The sequence below is a fragment of the Salmo trutta genome, chromosome 2 (assembly GCF_901001165.1).
Source record: "Salmo trutta chromosome 2, fSalTru1.1, whole genome shotgun sequence".
Classification (NCBI taxonomy): domain Eukaryota; kingdom Metazoa; phylum Chordata; class Actinopteri; order Salmoniformes; family Salmonidae; genus Salmo; species Salmo trutta.
Window position 1 is genome coordinate 52758311 of NC_042958.1, and position 15980 is coordinate 52774290.

The 15980-nt window shown below is 44.0% G+C and overlaps 1 protein-coding gene across 4 annotated transcripts in view; it reads left to right on the top strand.

Moving 5' to 3' along the window:
- LOC115156999 (protocadherin-15) overlaps positions 1-15980 on the top strand; it is a 329145-nt gene that overhangs the window by 297233 nt on the left and 15932 nt on the right. For all 4 annotated transcript variants that reach the window (XR_003868374.1, XM_029704842.1, XM_029704851.1 and 1 more), the window contains exons 28-33: positions 226-444; positions 1250-1338; positions 2854-3030; positions 4221-4439; positions 5394-5402; positions 6041-6151. Coding sequence is in view for 3 of the 4 variants with exons in the window: in XM_029704842.1 (XP_029560702.1) it covers positions 226-444; positions 1250-1338; positions 2854-3030; positions 4221-4439; positions 5394-5402; positions 6041-6151 (824 nt within the window). In the remaining variant the exon portion in view is untranslated. The remainder of the gene's footprint in view (positions 1-225; positions 445-1249; positions 1339-2853; positions 3031-4220; positions 4440-5393; positions 5403-6040; positions 6152-15980) is intronic.

Here is a 15980-nt window from a genome sequence, read left to right on the forward strand (position 1 = left end):
TGTTAAAGAGAGAGTGGCTCGCGGCTCAAAGACTCCACCTACAGCAAGAATGGAGAACTACAACCACTTCAAACAATAAAACAATTCTGTGCCCTTTGTATTTTCAGTGGATGAGCTGATTGGGATCTTGATGTTGTATGGTTGTTGGGGTTGTTGACGCTGCTGTGTTTGAACCTCTTGAATGCTTTGACTCTGTCTGTGTGTGTGTCTGTGTCTGTGTCTCAGGCCCTGGACAAGGACACAGGGAATTACAGCTCCATGCAGTACAGGCTCGTTATCCCCCCCACCACCAACGGCAAGGACGGCTTTGTCATCGAGCCCTACACCGGTGTCATCAAGACTGCCATTATGTACAGGAACATGCGCCGGTCTTACTTCAAGTTTGAAGTGGTCGCCACTGACAATTACGGCCAGGGGGGACTGAGCAACAAGGCAGAAGTGGTGGTGAGTGTTTGTCCTGTTCCCATTGAATTAAATGGAGATTCCCATTCTAGTAACTCTAGTTCTATGTTCTGTGCGTTTCCCTCCGTGAAAAGCCATTGGTTTGGTCTCTGAGTCTTTTGTTCAATGCTCAGTTCAAGTTCCATCAGTCCCGCCTAGTTTTTCATACTCCATGCCAGCTATGAACAATTCTAGCTTATGGAAATTTAAGTATGTCAATATCCACAATACTTCCACTCCACAGGTTTACACTGGCAGTACATACCCCTCCTCTCCTCCCAAAATACACATTCAAAGCTTCCCATAGGAATTGCATTTGTAAAAAGACACAGTAGTGATACTCCAGCTAATCAATGATCTGTGTCCGGTGCCATCCTTGTGGTAGATAGTATAGGCTAGCTATCCCTGAGAGAGTAGATGAATGTGTGTTCCTTCCGTGCTGGCCGCTTCCCAGTTTGTTGCAAATTGAACTGTCCCAGGGCATATGGGGACCATTGATTATACATTACAGCCTTGTGCTGCCTATTCCTCCCGTTGCCCTTAATGAAATAAGGGGCTGGCTGGGTCAGAGCCTTGCCTGAACGAGAGGAGCCACGCTGGGGCTAAATTAATCTAATTCTAACGGGAAGCTTAATTTCATGGGGACTGTATAAAGGGACCTTCCTGCCAAACTACAGGGAGAGTTCCTGTGTGGTTTAGCCTGCTTTCCAAAATGAAAGCTCATTTTGTAGAAGTTAGGGAGGGGAGGGGAATAGATACTGGTTTTGTGTCTGCCGCATTGATCATCTGATTGAACCCTGTTTCCCAGGTATCCGTGGTGAATCTGCTGGATATGCAGGTGGTGGTCTCCAACGTTGCTCCTACAGTGGTGGAACAAAACAAGGACAAGCTCCTCCGGTAACGTAGAAGATCTCTAATCTATTATAATTCACTTAAGGAGGCTATTGCGTCCGTCTTTTAACATTCGAGTCGCGACTGTGCTCATAGCTGTCTCCTAAACTTCATATGCAAGTGACTCATTTCAGTAACACTTGCATTTGGCCCTTTCCCAGGCGTGCAGGTGTTTGAGGGGGCTGCATGATTCAAAGTTGATTTGATCGTCGCCTTCTACCGAGATGAAAAGGTGTCCCACTGTGTGACGGCTGCTCAAATGAAAGTGTCAGGCACTGCGAGCCTTCCTTCAGTTTCCATTCGAGCCTCTCCCTACCTGCCTCCTCAGGTCTATCGGAGCTCTGTCATACACTTCAGACAGCCACTCCCCAATGGTTCCCTTCTTGTCTTGAGCTTACTTCTTAGCCATTGGTATTGTTATCATCAGTAGAAGTCTAACTTCTCTCTGAATCTAAATTGCAAAAGAGGAAAAGTGCCAGTGGCTCTATAGCTGTCTCCTGTTCCTGTGAGGTGGGGCGTGTGTCTGCGCGTGTGTGAATTCCGGCATATGTGTGTGAGCTTGCGTGTATTAGCTGTACTGCTACTATACACCTGTCCGTCACCCAACGTATCCTCCTACTGACAATCAACCAGTATCAGTCCTCCTGATGGACTTTCTCTGACTGGGTGTCATCCTAGGTCTCTCCACTTTCTCTCCCAGGGCTACGGCCCCAGCTGTGGAGCCACCTAGTTCATCAGTGTTTTCCCACTCCCAAGGGGAGAGACATCCATCTGGTCTCAGTTCTGTCATGCCGTCCTCTTTGGCGTTTCCCAGGTAATTGGCTCAACACCTACTGTGTCTTCCCTCGGAGCTCAGAGGGCTGCAGAGGCCCATCGCCAGACAAGGGTTGTCTCTGAAAGGGAACACTATTTCCAATATAGTGCACTACTTTTGACCAGAACCCTATTCGGGTATAGGGCGTAGTGCACTTTATAGTGAACAGGGTACCATTTCAGATGCACACAAGGATATTTTCTTTGAACTGATACTATTGTAGATACTTCGATTTTGGAGACGGAGCACCACGTTTGGCTTTGCATTGCAATCCAAAACCATTCTTGATACACACGGGTAACTGTTTAGCGTGAAAAACCCAGAAGCGTTGCAGTTCTTGACACACTTAACCGGTGCGCCTGGCAGCTACTACCATGCCCTGTTCAAAGGCATTTCAACCTTTTGTCTTGTCTATTCACCCTCTGAATGGCACACATACACAATCCATGTCTCAATTGTCTCGAGAATTATAAATCCTTCTTTAACATGTCTCCTCCCCTTCATCTACACTGATTGAAGTGGATTTAACAAGTGACATCAATAAGGGATCATAGCTTTCACCTGGATTCACCTGGTCAGTCTATGTCATGGAAAGAGCATAACGTTTTGTACCCAGTGTAAATCACCGTTGAACATTTCCCCCTAGATCCTGCTATTACCTTGTTTCTATACAAATCACCTGATGATTGCTTCCTCTCCCTCTGCAGGGTCCTGGAGCGCTATGTGCAGGACCAGATTCCAGGGGCCAAAGTGGTGGTGGAGTCCATAGGACCGCGGCGGTTTGGCGACGGCTTCGAGCAGGAGGACTACTCCAAGTCAGACCTGATGGTGTATGCTATCGACCCTCTGACCAACAGGGCCGTTTCACGCCAAGAGCTGTTCAAGTGAGAAGAAAGTCACTACGGTGTCCCTGAGGGACAAAACAGTTTATAACTAAAGTGATTGCCCCTTAGGGCCACCCTCTGTAGTATCTAGATACGCCATCCCTGTGGAGCAGGTGTTTACCCAGTGACAGACAGAGGGGGGATGTCACCACTCACCAGAGTTGTTTTGTTCCCTGTCACCCTGCAGTCAGGCCCTCATTAGAGAGCCAAACGCATGCCCTCGTACGACAGCAGCCCCGGTTCTGCCATTCAACTGGCTGACAACCGGCTGAGCCACCGCTCTGTACTGCTTCCTACACACTCCACAGCAGGCTCAGTGGTCATCTAACCGCCCTCTGCCTCTTTCAGCTCCACAGAGTGACAAATGGACCTAGTGAACAATGACAACATAATTGTGAAACAGTGTGTACCCACACCTGTCATTTAGGCTTCCGGCCATTACAGGGAGTAGAGTGTTGCACTCTGTGTTCCATTGTTTGCTCTTAGATGTAACTGATGGATATATCATAATGATTTTCTCATGCACATAATTGGTATATGACTGGAGACATTTGTTTTTTCCTGAACACTTAACTATAACTAAGGCCTGGTCAGGTGATCAGGAAAAACTCCAGGCCCTTTGACTGATGGTGATGATGATAATGATGATGGTGGTGATGATGATGATGGTGATAGTGATGATGATGATGATAGTGATGATGATGGTGATGATGATAGTGATGATGATGATAGTGATGATGATGATAGTGATGTTGATAGTGATGATGATAGTGATGATGATGATGAGGATGATGATGATGATGATGATAGTGATGATGGTGGTGATGATAATGATGTGATAGTGATGATGATGATGGTGATGATGATGATAGTGATGATAGTGATGATAGTGATGATGATGATAGTGATGATAGTGATGATGATGATAATGATGTGATAGTGATGATGATGATAGTGATGATAGTGATGATAGTGATGATGGTGGTGATGATAATGATGTGATAGTGATGATGATGATAGTGATGATAGTGATGATGGTGATGATAATGATGTGATAGTGATGATGATGTTAGTGATGATAGTTATGATAGTGATGATGGTGGTGATGATAATGATGTGATAGTGATGATGATGATGATGACCGTGTGTGTGTGTAACTATACTGCATGTAATCTCTGTTTCCATCCAAGGTTTCTGGATGGGAAGCTGCTGGACATCAACAAGGAGTTCCAGCCGTACCTGGGCCGAGGAGGGAGGATCCTGGAGATACGCTCCCCTGTCGTGGTGACCAGCGTGAAGAAGGCCGTGCAGACCGTGGGCTACACAGAGGGGGCGCTGCTCGCCCTCGCCGTCATCATCATCCTCTGCTGCATCCCCGCCATCATCATCGTCATCATCACCTACAGGCAGTGTGTAGAAAAAACAGTTCAAATGCTTTATTGGAAGTACATTTTGGGTCAAATGGGAATTGTATGAATAGGCCACAATGCACAAGTACTGGTGCAGACAGACACAGAGGTGCAGACAGACACAGAGGTGCCAGACAGACACAGAGGTGCCAGACAGACACAGAGGTGCAGACAGACACAGAGGTGCCAGACAGACACAGAGGTGCCAGACAGACACAGAGGTGCCAGACAGACACAGAGGTGCCAGACAGACACAGAGGTGCCAGACAGACACAGAGGTGCAGACACAGTTGTTTAGACAACACGTTACCTGCTTTCTAGTCCTCAGAGGCTGTCCCTAATGCCCATCGTTTTAGGAGGAAGCAAGCTTTCTCTCCACAATTCACCATGGAAACGCCTTTGAGAGCCGGCATAATCGTCTATTTATACAGCGTGAAAGCACATTAATTAATGTCAGAGCAGATAAACACTGCAGACTGATTGTTGCGGTTTGGGGGAGATTTTCTCCCTCTGCTCTGAGCCTGCGAACCATACCGAGCAGCAAATGGCTAGACTGCTACCCATCACGATTTCAGGGCTAGACTGACAGCCATCACGATTTCGGGGCTAGACTGACAGCCATCACGATTTCAGGGCTAGACTGACAGCCATCACGATTTCAGGGCTAGACTGACAGCCATCACGATTTCAGGGCTAGACTGACAGCCATCACGATTTCAGGGCTAGACTGACAGCCATCACGATTTCAGGGCTAGACATGAAACAGATGAGAAAATAATTGTGTGTCATCTTCATCAGTGTCTCAGCTTCAGGAAAGTGGCTTAGTCTACAGAGAATTCTTTCAATCTCTCTCTTTTTGTATTAAAAGACAATGAAGCATTGTGTCTGTAATTTGCCCCTCGCTATTACCAACATCCTTCTCTTTCTTTCTCCTCTTTCTTCCATTGTCAACAGATTCAAAGAGTGAGTATTAAAATCATCAAATCCAATTTTATTGGTCGCATATACATATTTAGCAGACGTTATCGCGGGTGTAGCGAAATGCTAATGTTCCTAGCTGCAACAGTGCAGTAATATCTAACAATACACACAAATCCCAAATATAGAAATATTAGAACGAGCAACCTCCCACACACCCCCGCTGTGTGCGCCACATCTGTTTCCATGGGCACAAACACTGTTCATGACACAAACCGTTCATTCCCCTCACCGTTCATTCCCCTCTGGTTGGCAGAGAGAAAATGTTTCAGGTTTAAAGCTTATTCTTGTGCAATTCTACACATTTTTCCATGTCTAATGTGTATTCATGTGATATTTCAGTGGCTCGAACATGTTTTCAAAGTCAATGATTGGGATCAGGGAAGTCAACGAAACCTAAAACAAATGAATAGTGCATAGCCTGTTTTTATACACTGCAGTCGGAGGCAATATATAAGAAATGTCCCGGCAACAATTGGTTTCTTTGAGTATATTGGGGTGCCACTGTGTGCCAAGATATTTATTTATGTGTGCATTTATAATGTAGCAGTGTCCTCTTTGAATTTGCTGACGCTGTAATTTAACGTAACTTGGTTGAATATTTCTCCATGGTACGACTAAAGGAGACAGGCGGAGTGTGCTAAAACTGCCCGGATACAAATGACCCTCCCTACTGGCAAATCAGTGGTTGCTGCCACCAACAACCTGTATGAAGAGCTGGGGGACAGCACTATGTAAGTTTTATAATATATCCTATCTTATCCCATTATGTGGGCTCTTGCAAATTCTCTGTTTAATTTAGAGTTGGACCAATTTTCCTGGGCGTGATTGGGTTCCTTGGTCAAACATATGCTACTGTAGACATTGTTTTCAGTTTATCTGTGAGGTTAAATCATGCTGTGCTTCAGTGTAGTTCTTCACGGGAGGCAACTGGGCAAAGCTGTTATCACCGTTCCGTGGCTCAGCAGTTTCCTGCCTTCTAGATACGCTCGCTTCCATGATCTATAAACTTAATAGAATTTCATATGCAAGGAAAATACCATCTGGAATATGTATATTATTTTTTTACTGTTCAAGATGGAGTACGATTGACTTCAAAACAGACTGGCCAGCTCTCTGAAAACAAGAGGGAAATGAATGTCAATTTAAGATGATTTAAATACTTCTTCATAAGTGCCGTGGTGAAACATCATTTATTTTATCGATAAGGTTGTTGAGTGGCTCAGTCATTGCGGGCAGATATCGAGCAGTACAGGGTTTGGCTTCATGTGCTGCTGCAAAGCCATAAGATATGTCCCGATCACATAGAGAACAGGCTGGAGTCTAGGGTTACTTTAGAATTAACTGGTTAACCACTCTACTAATCAAGTAGCCCTCAGTGCTTACTTGTAGCTTCCTCCTTGTCTGATCAAAAACAATGCAATGGTAGAGCGAATTGTTTTTTAAATTGTCAGCCATCAACCAGGCGGTTGACATTCAGAGAAAAGTGTGTAGCATTTGTGTGATTCACCCTGCTTTTCCTGCTATACTCATCTATCTTATTGCCTCGTTTCTCTTCCTTGGCCTCCAGAGTGAAGTGAGTACTTGTGTTGTAACGCTAGGTTGAGTTTTCCTTTAGTCTCTGCTTCTTGTCTGTTGTTGGTTATTATTCAAGTAGCAGGCCCTTAAATTGTATGTAGATCAGTGGAGGCTGGTGGGAAGAGCTATAGGAGGACTGGCTCATTGTAGTGGCTGGAATGGAATAAATGGAATTGTATCAGACACATCATACATATGGAAACCACACATTTGACTCCCTTCCATTGATTACATTCCGGCCAATACAATGAGCCCGTTCAGTCTGGCAGTTGCGGTCTTATTTTGCCTTGTAACATTTTAGTAGAGGAGATAGGTCGCTAAGCTTATTTGGTGGCAGTAAGGTGTAAATGGTCAACTTTTTCTTTGGAAGTTATCTCTCTCATCACAGCTTTCCTCCTTCTATCGTTTCAAGTCTTTTTCTCCTCTGCCGTCTCCATAAAAGCAGGAGCAAGCGCTGTCTGCTAGAGGAGGGTACCTGCCAGAGGTTCATAAGCACATTTGCCACAGGGGGCATCGCTGCACACAAGCTTTCCAGTGCCAATGGGATCCTCCTCAACAACATGCCCAAGTCCGAGAGTAACATCACGTTATTCTCAGACGAGAACCCCTTAACCACCAAGAACCCCCTGTTTGACGAAGGCACGGGCACTCTCAGCAGCCCAGAGATCCTGGGGCAGCACCAGAGGATGATGGACCTCCTGGGGACCTACTCCCCCCCCCCCCGCAGAACCCTGTGGGCCTCAGAGAGGGCCCCTTCCTGAATTTCAACTACGGGGGCTCGGGCCACAGACTGAGCTGAAGGACAGTAAGGACATGCTGGACGGCCTGGACTGGGGAAACCTGGGGAGCGGCACCTAAATGGAGCCCAAGCCCATGTCCGTGAAGGAGCAGGCCAGGCAGTTTGAGCAGCAGGCCAAATGGGAGATGAAGCAGAGGCAGAGCCGTGACTCCCAGGAGTCTCTCTCTGCAGACTTCCTGATGGGGTTGGGGTTCGACAGCCCCCAGCACCGGGCCAGAGAGGCCTGGCAGTCTCTGAACTCCATTCTGGGTAGAAACAGAGAGGACCGCCAGTCTCTGGGCTCCATCCTGGGTAAAGAGAGCCCCCAGCACCACCGCCAGTCTCTGGGCTCCATCCTGGGTAGAGAGGACTGCCATTTGGGACAAGAAAGAGAGGGCCCACCCTGCATCATTATTACCCAGAGTGATGGGTAATAATGATGCAGGGGTGGTTCCCCAGGAAGGAGCCCAAGGGGATCCTGAATAATGTACAGAATATCGCTGACATCGAGAAATCTGTTTCCAACATGTGCAATCAAATAGACAAAAAAAACGATGCTTCCACGGAGTGTCCTGAAGCCACAAGGGTCTGTCGATTCTGTGGACTCCTTCTATGGCGAACTAGACATTGCAGAGACCGTAGCCCCCACCACAGCAGAGTTACAGGCAGAGGCTCCGTTTGGAGCACAGTACAAACAGGTACACGTCCAGCCAAACATCAAAATGAACTCCTTAGTGGAAGAGCTGGAGAAACGCTTCCCCTCTCAGTCCACTGCAATGTGACTCTCTCCTTCTATTTCTCTTCAGTGACTGTTTCTTCTTTTTCTTCTTCAATTTGTGTGCTTTTGCAATTCCATTCTTCTCATTATTTCTGTATTTTTTTAAGGGAGTTGTTTTCAATCTGAAATGTTGATTGATATTTCTTTATTTATGAATGCATGGCTAGTCTTGTTCCGTGTCATAACTTAGCCTGAAATTGTAAGGTTTTATGGTCACCTAAAGATGAAAATAATCTAGAGAATTCTACCCATCCGTTTAATTAAAAGAAGAAATCGTATTAATTTCTCTCAAGTAATTTCAACCATTTTAAGTTCAATGGTAAAATCGCATAAGGAATTTCAGAGGACCTGAGCCCTAGGACCGTGCCTCAGGACTACCTGGCCTGATGACTCCTTGCTGTCCCCAGTCCACCTGCTGCTCCAGTTTCAACTGTTCTGCCTGTGGCTATGGAACCCTGACCTGTTCACAGGACGTGCTACCTTGTCTCGGACCTGCTGTTTTCGACTCTCTCTCTCTACCGCACCTGCTGTCTCTAACCCTGAATGATCGGCTATGAAAAGCCAACTGACATCTACTCCTAAGGTGCTGACCTGTTGCACCCTCTACAACCACTGTGATTATTATTATTTGACCCTGCTGATCATCTATGAACATTTGCTGGTCATCTATGAACGAAGGCCAGCATTCCGGAGATGCCTCTTCGCTGTTAATGTTGAGAGTGGGGTTTTGCAGGTACTATATAATGAAGCTGCCAGTTGAGGACTTGTGAGGCATCTGTTTCTCAAACTAGACACTCTAATGTACTTGTCCTCTTGTTCCGTTGTGCACCGGGCCTCCCACTCCTCTTTCTATTCTGGTTAGAGCCAGTTTGCGCTGTTCTGTGAAGGGACTAGTACACAGCGTTGTATGGGATCTTCAGTTTCTTGGCAATTTCTTGCATGGAATAGCCTTCATTTCTCAAAACAAGAATAGACTGTCGAGTTTCGGAAGAAAGTTCTTTGTTTCTGGCCATTTTGAGCCTGTAATCGAACCTACAAATGCTGACGCTCCAGATACTCAACTAGTCTAAAGAAGGCCAGTTTAATTGCTTCTTTAATCAGAACAGTTATCCGCTGTGCAAACATAATTGCAAAAGTGTTTTCTAATGCTCAATTAGCCTTTTAAAATTATAAATTTGGATTAGCTAACACAACGTGCCATTGGAACACAGGAGTTATGGTTGCTGATAATGGGCCTCTGTACGCCTATGTAGATATTCCATAACAAATCTGCCGTTTCCAGCTACAATAGTCATTTATGACATTAACAACGTCTATACTGTATTTCTGATCAATTTGATGTTATTTTAATAGACAAAAAATTTGCTTTTCTTTCAAAAACAAGGACATTTCTAAGTGACCCCAAACCTTTGAACGGTAGTGTATGTTTGGTGGAAACATACCACTCGTGGGAAAATGTGCATAGTTTCTTTATGCGGATTCTAGAGTAGCGCACAGTGTTGCGCTAACAAGTGTATACTTAAAGAGCTATCTCATTTGAAGGAATATGTTATGAAGGAATTCAACTTGCAAACTTTACAGATGTATTACACAGTCACATACTGTATGTATGTGCTTTCGGAAAGTATTCAGAGCCCTTGACATTTTCCACATTTTGTTACGTTACATCCTTATTCTAAAATGTGTGTGTATATATATATATATATATATATATCTTTTTTTATCAATCTCCAAACAAAACGCCATAATGACAAAGCAAAAACAGGTTGATAGAAAGTTTTGCAAAAATATATATAAAAAAATGAAATTTCACCTTTACGTAAGCTTTCAGACCCTTTACTCAGTATTTTGTTGAAGCACATTTGGCAGCGATTACAGCCTCGAGTCTTCTTGGGTATGACACTAAAAGCTTGGCAAATATGTATTTGGGGAGTTTCTCTCATTCTTCTCTGCAGATCCTCTCAAGCTCTGTCAGGTTGGATGGGGAACATCGCTGCACAGCTATTTTCAGGTCTCCCCAGAGACGTTTGATCGGGTTCAAGTCCGGGCTCCGACTGGGCCACTCAAGGACATTCAGAGACTTGTCCTGAAACAACTCCTGCTTTATCTTGACTGTGTGCTTAGGGTGGTTGTCCTGTTGGAAGATGAACCTTCGTCCCACTCTGAGGTCCTGAGCACTCTGGAACAGGTTTTCATCAAGGATCTCTCTTTACTTTGCTCCGTTCATCTTTCCCTCGATCCTGACTAGTCTTCCAGTCTCTGCCGCTAAATAACATCCCCACAGCATGATACTGCCACCATCATGTTTCACCGTAGGGATGGTTTCAGGTTTCCTCCAGACGTGACGCTTGGCATTCAGGACAAAGAGTTAAATCAGACCATATAATCTTGATTCTCATGGTCTGAGAGTCTTTAGGTGCTTTTTGGCAAACTCCACGTGGGCTTTCATGTGCCTTTTACTCTGAAGTGGCTTCCGTCAGGTCACTCTGCCATGAAGGCCTGATTGGTGGAGTGCTGCAGAGATGGTTGTCCTTCTGGAAGGTTCTCCCATCTTCACAGAGGAACACTGGAGCTCTGTCAGAGTGATCATCGGCTTCTTGCTTCCACACAGCCATCTGTATTTTGCTCACTAGATTACACAGTTTGACCTCATTCATCCCACTATATATTGCACTGCCTTCTGTCAGGTGTGGAGGGAAGGAGGTAGACAGAGAGAAGGGAAGAAAGAGAGAAAAGTGTCTGTGTGTGTAAGAGAGAGAGAGAGCGAGAGAGAGTATTAAATGTAAAAAGAAAATGAAGAAAATGTACAACAATGACAAATGGTTTGATGAAGAATGCAAAAACCTAAGAAAGAAATTGAGAAACCTGTCCAACCAAAAACATAGAGACCCAGAAAACCTGAGGCTACGCCTTCACTATGGTGAATCACTAAAACAATACAGAAATACACTACGGAAAAAGAAGGAACAGCACGTCAAAAATCAGCTCAATGTAATTGACGAATCCATAGACTCTAACCACTTCTGGGAAAATTGGAAAACACTAAACAAACAACAAAACAAAGAATTATCTATCCAAAACAGAGATGTATGGGTAAACCATTCTCCGATCTTTTTGCCTCTATAACAAAGAACAAACAGCAAAAACATGTACATGATCAAATACAAATTTTAGAATCCACTATTAAAGACTTCAATAACCCACTGGATTCTCCAATTACTTTGAATGAACTACAGGACAAAATAAAAACCCTCCAACCCAAAAAGGCCCGTGGTGTTGGTATCATCAATGAAATGATCAAATATACAGACAACAAATTCCAGCTGGCTATACTTAAACTCTTTAATCTTGAGTTCTGGCATATTCCCCAATATTTGGAACCAAGGACTGATCACCCCAATCCACAAAAGTGGAGACAAATTTGGCCCCAATAACTGCCGTAGGATGTGCATCAACAGCAACCTTGGGAAAATCCTCTGCATTACCATTAACAGCAGACAGTGTGCATTTTCTCAGTGAAAACAATGTACTGAGCAAATGTTAAATTGGCTTTTTACCAAATTTACGTACGACAGACCACATATTCACCCTGCATACCCTCATTGACAAACAAACAAACCAAAACAAAGGCAAAGTCTTCTCATGTTTTGTTGATTTCAAAAAAGCCTATGACTCAATTGGGCATGAGGGTCTGTTATGCAAATTGATGGAAAGTGGTGTTGGGGGATAAACATACAACATTATAAAATCCATGTACACAAACAACAAGTGTACGGTTAAAATGAGCAAAAAACACGCACATTTCTTCCCACAGGACCGTGGGATGAGACAGGGATGCAGCTTAAGCCCCACCCTCTTCAACATATATATATATATATATATATCAACGAATTGGCGAGGGCACTAGAACAGTCTGCAGCACCCGGCCTCACCCTACTAGAATCTGAAGACAAATGTCCAAATAATGGTGTTCCCAAAAAGGTCCAGTCGCCAGGACCACAAATACAAATTCCATCTAGACACCATTGCCCAAGAGCACACAAAAAACTATACATACCTTGGCCTAAACATCAGCACCACAGGAAACTTCCACAAAGCTGTGAACGATCTGAAAGACAAGGCAAGAAGGGCCTTCTATGCCATCAAAAGGAACAAAATTCGGCATACCAATTAGGATCTGGCAAAAAAATACTTGAATTGGTTATAGAACCCATTGCCCTTTGTGGTTGTGAGGTCTGGGAACCGCTCACCAACCAAGAATTCACAAAATGGGACAAACACCAAATTGAGAATCTGCATGCAGAAGTCTGCAAAAATATCCTCTGTGTACAACGTAAAACACCAAATAATGCATGCAGACAGAATTAGGCCGATACCCGCTAATGATCAAAATCCAGAAAAGAGACTCTAAATTCTACATCCTTAAGCAAGCTGGTCCTGGGGCTCTGTTCACACACAGACCCCACAGAGCCCCAGGACAGCAACACAATTAGACCCAACCAAATCATGAGAAAACAAAAAGATAATTACTTGACACATTGGAAAGAATTTACAAAAAATCAGAGCAAACTAGAATACTATTTGGCCCTAAACAGAGAGTACACAGTGGCAGAATACCTGACCACTGTGACTGACCCAAATTTAAGAAAAGTTTTGCAGACTCAGTGAGCATAGCCTTGCTATTGAGAAAGGTCACAATAGGCAGACCTGGGTCTCAAGAGAAGACAGGCTATGTGCACACTGCCCACAAAATGAGGTGGAAACTGAGCTACACTTCCTAACCTGCCAAATGTATGACCATGTTAGAGACACATATTTCCCTCCGATTACACAGATCCACAAAGAATTCAAAAACAAACACAATTTTGATAAACTCCCATATCTACTGGGTGAAATACCACAGTGTGCCATCACAGCTGCAAGATTTGTGACCTGTTGCCACAAGAAAAGAGCAACCAGTGAAGAACAAACACCATTGTAAATACAACCCATATTTATGTTTATTTATTTTCCCTTTTGTGCTTTAACCATTTGCACATCGTTACAAAACTGTATATATACATAGTATGACATTTGAAATGTCTTTATTCTTTTGGAGCTTCTGCTCATTTTTTATTGTTTATTTCACTTTTGTATATTATATACTTCACTTGCTGTGTGTAAAGTGTGAATGAATCCGTGTCTTTCATTTTAATTTATACTCTGAGATGCCACAATGGTATATAATGGATAACATAGGTCTCAGTCAGATCCGTAGGTGTAGTATTTTATAAGCCTTCACTGGCAATAACTCAAATTCTATATGATTTGAGGCCTACGAGGTATGCATTCCTATTCAACGCACATTGTTTCCAATTGGTTTGATTACTGAAAACAATTTGCCCATATGACGGAAGGAGTAGTCGATAGCTTTATCATACTAGAACATTTCATTTTAAAAGTTGTCTTGTAGTTTTTTTTAAACTTTCAGTCCTCCCTCTCTTTCTCCATCTCTCTGTCTGTTATTCTCTCTCTCTCTTTTTCCCTCCCTCTCTACTTCTCTCTACTTCTCTCCCTGTCCCTCTGTCCATCTCTCTTTCTCTCAATAAAAAATTAACAGTAAACATTACACTTATAAAATTCCAAAAGAATGAAGACATTTCAAATGTCATATTATGTCTATGTACAATGTTATAATGATACACAAATAGTATACATGGGAAAATAATTAAAAATAAATATAGGTTGTGTTTACAGTGGTGTTTGTTCTTCACTGGTTGCCCTTTTCTCGTGGCAACAGGTCACAAATCTTGCTGCTGTGATTGCACAGTGTGGTATTTCACCCAGTAGATATGGGAGGTTATCAAAAGTGTGTTTGTTTTCGAATTCTTTGTGGATCTGTGTAATCGGAGGGAAATATGTGTCTCTAATATGGTCATACATTTGGCAGGAGGTTAGGAAGTGCAGCTCAGTTTCCACCTAATTCTGTGGGTAGTGTGCACATAGCCTGTCTTCTCTTGAGATCCAGGTCTGCCTCCGGAAGCCTTTCTCATTAGCAAGGCTATGGTCATTGAGTCTGTACATAGACAAAGATTTCTTTCATTTTGGGTCAGTCACAGTGGTCAGGTATTCTGCCGCTGTATACTCTCTGTTTAGGGCCGAATCGCATTCTAGTTTGCGCTGTTCTTTTTGTAAATTCTTTCCAATGTGTCAAGTAATTATCTGTTAGTTTTCTCATGATTTGGTTGGGTCTAATTGTGTTGCTGTCCTGGGGCTCTGTGGGGTCTGTTTGTGTTTGTGTTTGTGAACAGAGCCCCAGGACCAGCTTGCTTAACTCTTCTCCAGGTTAATTTCTCTGTAGGTGATGGCTTTGTTATGGAAGGTTTGGGAATCGCTTCCTTGCAGGTGGTTGTAGAATTTAACGTCTCTTTTCTGGATTTTGATCATTAGCGGGTATTGGCCTAATTCTGCTCTGCATGCATTATTTGGCGTTTTACGTTGTATACATAGGATATTTTTGCAGAATTCTGCATGCCGAGTCTCAATTTGGTGTTTGTCCCATTTTTGTGAATTCTTGGTTGGTGAGCAGACCCCAGACCTCACAACCACAAAGGGCAATGGGTTCTAAACTCAAAAAAAAGAAACGTCCCTTTTTCAGGACCCTGTCTTTCAAAGATAATTCGTAAAAATCCAAATAACTTCACAGATCTTCATTGTAAAGGGTTTAAACACTGTTTCCCATGCTTGTTCAATGAACCATAAACAAATAATGAACATGCACCTGTGGAACGGTCGTTAAGACACTAACAGCTTACAGACGGTAGGCAATTAAGGTCACAGTTATGAAAACTTAGGACACTAAAGAGGCCTTTCTACTGACTCAGAAAAACACCAAAAGAAAGATGCCCAGGGTCCCTGCTCATCTGCATGAACGTGCCTTAGGCATGCTGCAAGGAGGCATGAGGACTGCAGATGTGGCCAGGGCAATAAAGACAGCGCTACAGGGAGACAGGACGGACAGCTGATCGTCCTCGCAGTGGCAGACCACGTGTAACAACACCTGCACAGGATTGGTATATCCGAACATCACACCTGCGGGACAGGTACAGGATGGCAACAACAACTGCCCGAGTTACACAAGGAATGCACAATCCTTCCATCAATGCTCAGACTGTCCGCAATAGGCTGAGAGAGGCTGAACTGAGGGCTTGTAGGCCTTTTGTAAGGCAGGTCCTCACCAGAGATCACCGGCAACAACGTTGCCTATGGGCACAAACCCACCATCGCTGGACCAGACAGGACTGGCAAAAAGTGCTCTTCACTGACGAGTCGTGGTTTTGTCTCACCAGGGGTGATGGTCAGATTCGCGTTTATCGTCGAATGAATGAGCATTACACCGAGGCCTATACTCTGGAGTGGGACCGATTTGGAGGTGGAGGGTCCATCTTGG